This window comes from Lycium ferocissimum, chromosome 2 (assembly GCF_029784015.1).
Source record: "Lycium ferocissimum isolate CSIRO_LF1 chromosome 2, AGI_CSIRO_Lferr_CH_V1, whole genome shotgun sequence".
NCBI classification, from domain to species: domain Eukaryota; kingdom Viridiplantae; phylum Streptophyta; class Magnoliopsida; order Solanales; family Solanaceae; genus Lycium; species Lycium ferocissimum.
Genome location: NC_081343.1, coordinates 37591036 through 37596140, shown reverse-complemented (window position 1 = coordinate 37596140; position 5105 = coordinate 37591036). Strand labels below are relative to the sequence as shown.

Below are 5105 nucleotides of genomic sequence, written 5' to 3'. Positions count from 1 at the left end.
CGGTGGTTCAATTGAATTCCTAACTTTCAACACGGAGCATAAATTTATGTGTAAGTAATTATTAAAATTGTAATATATTGTAGATATGAACCCATAAGTTTTAAAATATAAAGGGTTCAATATTAAAAATTATAATATTGAACCCACAAGATTTAAATCCTGGATCCGTCTCTGTATACGATACTTGCGAATTCCAAGGGCACATGTATTAAGTAATTCTATCAGTTAAGGCTTGGGCATATGAAAAAACTTACCCGATATTTTTTACCTCAACCAAAAGTTAAATCTGAAATTACACGATTTTCAACCCAGAGTCACATCTTGATGGTTCTTTATATCGTCATATAAATTCACCAAAAAATAAGTTTAAAATAGTCCACACCACATTATCCTTTGCATCCATTTCACAAAAACAAGAATCCAAAAACACAAACCGACTCCCAAGTCCTCTGAAGTCCCCCTACTCCCCACCCAATACCCCAACATATCAGTGTAAATATGGGGATAGTTGAAGAAGCACACAACGTTAAGATCCTAGGATCAGGTGAGCAGATAGTAGTGTTAGCCCATGGGTTTGGGACAGACCAGTCTGTGTGGAAGCACTTGGTGCCACACTTGGTTGAGGAATATAAGGTTGTCTTGTTTGACAATATGGGCGCTGGAACTACTAATCCTGACTACTTTGACTTTGAGAGGTACTGTAGTTTAGAAGGATATGCCTATGATGTGATTGCAATATTGAAGGAATTTGGAATTAGTAGTTGCATTTATGTTGGTCACTCTGTTTCTGCCATGATTGGTGCCATTGCTTCTATAGCTCGTCCTGATCTTTTCACCAAACTTGTCACTGTATCTGCCTCTCCAAGGTTTTACTTCTCTCTTTCCCTTACATTTTACTACTACAATTTACTGTTAATTACTTCTACAGTAGTTCTGTTTATTTCATTCCCTATGTGTGTAAACCCCTGTTATGTTGCATGATTAAGTGATAAATATAAGTTAGGATACATAATTAACCACAATTAAGTAATCGTAAAAGTTTATGGTAAAGTAAATATCATGTATTTATCGATTTTTATAATTATCCAGGGTGAGTAAATCTTTTTTATGTGGCACTTCTCATTTTTCGAGATTCAAACTATATAAAGTTTAATCAATATTTTAAAATGTAACTTTCCAAAATAGACATGAGAAAAATTACAACTTATGGCACATTTTGTGTAAGTTTTTGAATATATAGATTTTAATTTTAATTATTGAGTTGATCTAATCTAGTTTAGTTTCTTAACTATCGAAAAGTAAAAGTGCCACATAAACTGACACGGTAGGATTTTTTTTTTTTTTTTTTTTCAACACGGTGGGAATATACTATTCCATCGATGACCCAAAAAGGGGTCATGTACACTTATAACTAATCTGATTTTCTGTTAGACGTTGGTTCACTTCTGCTACTGTTTTACTTGCTAAAAAGGAAAGGGGAAGGGCAAAAAAGATTTAAGTAAATTTTACTTGAAAGTCTCTTTCTTTCCCAAAAATAAAGCAGAAATCGTAAAAGAAGAAAAAGAATTGTCATAAAAAATAGGAAGCATAGGCACTCTACTTAATTTTCATTAAATTTCCACCTAAAACAGTTTTTGGGGGGAAAAAAAGAGAGACTACAATATTCTCTAGTTCAATTCCTCGTTTCCTAATATTCCTAGCGTAATCAGATGCTTGATGACCCAATGATTCAGCCAGAGATTCTCTGTATTATTTTACTAATTTGGTAATCAAACAAATGTTCTGCTGTTTATGCAGGGCCAACATCTGCACTTTCATTTTCCCATTGTCTTGTTTATTATTGCAATAATGTCTTGATACAGTATCTTCTTCTCGGGGACTGATTACTGGGCAGACTAACTGTGTTAAGAAAAAATATTTTACTTCCAAAATTTTGTAATCTTAGTGTGCCTGGGACGACATATTAAATTTTATTATTGTTCTTTAGGTATCTGAATGACTCGGAGTACTACGGAGGATTTGAACAGGAAGATCTTGATCAATTATTCGAAGCAATAAAATCGAATTACAAATCATGGTGTTCAGGATTTGCACCCTTAGTTGTAGGTGGAGACATGGACTCCGTAGCAATCCAGGAATTCAGCAGGACATTATTCAACATGAGACCAGACATTGCACTAAGCGTGTCACAAATCATATTCCAAAGTGATTTAAGGCATTTGTTGCCTCATGTTTCTGTCCCATGTCACATAATTCAGAGCATGAAGGACTTGGCCGTGCCCGTGGTAGTGTCCGAATACCTCCACCAGAACCTCGGGGCCGAATCTATCGTTGAGGTTATGTCGACGGAAGGACATCTTCCGCAGCTTAGCTCACCGGATGTTGCTATTCCGGTGCTGCTTCGTCATATTCGTCATGATATTGCCGTTTGAATATTATTAGTATTAGAGTACCAGCAAGTTGAGTTCACTTTCTTGGAGTAATAGTAAGGGTGTTGTTGTTTTGTGATGCAAATTGTACAAAATTGACCATCTTGTCTAGCTAGTTGCAATGTCTATATGTGCTAAGTTTAAACGAATATGCTGGATGCACCAGCTAAGGAACCCAAAAGGAAAAGGTCAAATATATTGAGGCAAGATGCAGGCATGTGGTATGAGATTGATGGTCAGCTTTGGATGGGTTTTCTCCTTTTTTGAGCTATTACTATTATTTATTGTGGTACTAAATATTACTCCCTTCGTTTCATTTTACTTGACTCTTATACTAATTTTTTATTTATTTACTTATCAATTTTAGCAAATCAAGAAAGTTCTATTATTTTTTTTCCCATACCACCCTTAGTATTGAATAACTAACATAAATACTACTAGTCAAATTTAATCTTCCAAAGCATCATTAATAAGATTAATTTAGTAAAATACACCCCTAATAAAAGTTCTTTTAAGAAACGTGTCAAGTCAACACAGGTCAAGTAAAATGAAACGGAGGGAATAGTAGATAATATTAGTTTATTTCAAAATATTTGATGTTTTGGAGAAAAAAGAAGTTATTTATTAGTACTTTTTTCTTTTTCAAATCTATTTTTGTTATTAAATTAGTTTAGTTTTAATAAAATGAGATGCTTAAGATGAGATAAAAGGTAACTTAGATAAATATTCTTATAAATAAATAACGCCAGTAAATGTCTTCAATTAAGAGATATATAAAATTTTAAAAGATAAATATTATTGGGTCAGAGAGAATAATGTTTAACGAAGATGATTGTCGTGTACATGTTTTGGGAATCTTTGCTTCGCTTCCATAGTACAAGCATATTCTTCGCCATCATCTGTTTGTTGGGGTGAAGGAATGTGAATTTATGAGAATTCCAATACATATGATAGAGTTATTCCTTGAAAGATAACCCATGATTTGACAATTGTCTACAAATATCACTTATGTTTATTTTAGGATTAGAATATCACTCAACTATTCCGATTTGCCTCAAAATCTACTTAACACCACAAAACCTTCCTTCTATCCTAGTTGACATGTCATGTCACATTAAAATTCTATTTTTTTAATAGTAAATTTATTTAACTCATAAAACCCATTTTACCGACCTAAGCCATGTCTCATACCCATTTAAACCCAGTTAAAAAACATCTAAAAAAGCGTAACTTTCATACCCAATTTTCTTTTTGGTTCTTTTGTCTACCAAGGACTGGATTTTACTTCTAGCTTAATCTCTGGCTTGCAATATGTAGCTGAATTGTCATTCATATAGTGACCTAATAATGGGTTTAAATTTGTAGATTGATAGATCAAAATTTTACGTTGACAGATGCGTCAAAACCAATTATAAGTATGCAACTAAATGTTTTAGAGTAACATTGAATATTAACCTAATGATAAGCATAAAAATAATCTATATATATATATCTATATCTATATCTATATCTCTATTATTTTAAAAGCATGAATATAAATGTTAATTGATCAAAATAGTCTTAAAATACTGAACGACTTTTATAACCTTAATAAGTTCAATCCTATTTATTTAATGAACTACCTAACCGTAAGGATTATCCTATCACTACCAACATTACTAATCCTATTTATATATATATATATATATATATATAACGTCAATTACTACGTACTAACATTAAAAAGGCGGCAAAATCCCGTGCACTTTAAAAAATTTCACATTCTTTTAAACCCTTAATAAGTTCAAGGGTCTATTTATTAATGAACTTACTGTAAGGATTTCCTATCACTACCAACATCACTAATTATTTCTCGAACCCGTGACCTCAAAGTCAATTACTACTAACATTACTAATTCGGTTTTTTATTGATCTAACTACCTATCAGAACTTTTCTAGAATTCTATCTTTGTTTGAAAACAATGGATTAAGGCATATGAATGTGTTTAGCAGAAAATAACTGATATTAGCAAATTGGGGAGTGCTTGATGAATTTTTTTAGTACTAGGGATTAAAAATAATGTCCAACTATCGGTTGAAACAAGTAATACGAAATTCAAAGTTATAGTTGTAATCAAGTAATTATGGAAGTAATTTTCCTCCTTCAATTTAAACACATTTGGATGAAACCCAAAAATATAGATCAAAAACTAGATTTTGGTTTCCGAAATTTAAATCAATATATTCTTTAAAAATTAAAATAGCGTAGAGGACAAGAGTTATCACAATATATTGTTCACCAAAAGATAGATAAACCCAAATTTCAAGATGTCAGAAAGAAAATAAAATAGTTGAAATTAATATTTCGTATGAACATTTCAAATTGTGAAACTAACATGATTTCAAAAAGATTAACGACAACCGAAGGAGTTGATTTTATAAAGAAAATATGATTATATCTTATTTTTATGATCAATTTAATTTTCCTAAAATAATAATTAAATATTCTTAAAACTGATTGATATTCAATGTATAATCCTGGGCGACAATAACCTCCTAAATAATTGGAAGGTTTATTAGAAAAACAGCTTGGAAACGAGTGAGTCAATCACTTAAACCAAGTGAAAACCTATTAGATATTAATTTCAAAATTCTAAATATTTTATAATTCTAAATTTTACAACGTTTACAGGCATT

General features: G+C 31.4%; 1 protein-coding gene across 1 annotated transcript; it reads left to right on the top strand.

Moving 5' to 3' along the window:
- The first annotated feature begins 366 nt into the window (after positions 1-366).
- On the top strand, positions 367-2676 carry LOC132036178 (probable esterase KAI2). Its single transcript, XM_059426447.1, has 2 exons — positions 367-866; positions 1988-2676. Exons 1-2 carry the CDS (start codon positions 499-501, stop codon positions 2430-2432), a joined length of 813 nt encoding a protein of 270 aa, XP_059282430.1. The 5' UTR covers positions 367-498; the 3' UTR covers positions 2433-2676.
- Positions 2677-5105: the final 2429 nt, after the last annotated feature.

Coding starts and splice junctions, on each gene's coding strand:
- LOC132036178 (XM_059426447.1), top strand. CDS start 499: ATGGGGATAGTTGAAGAAGCACACAACGTTAAGATCCTAGGATCAGGT. Junction 867..1,987: donor ACTGTATCTGCCTCTCCAAG/GTTTTACTTCTC, acceptor ATTGTTCTTTAG/GTATCTGAATGACTCGGAGT.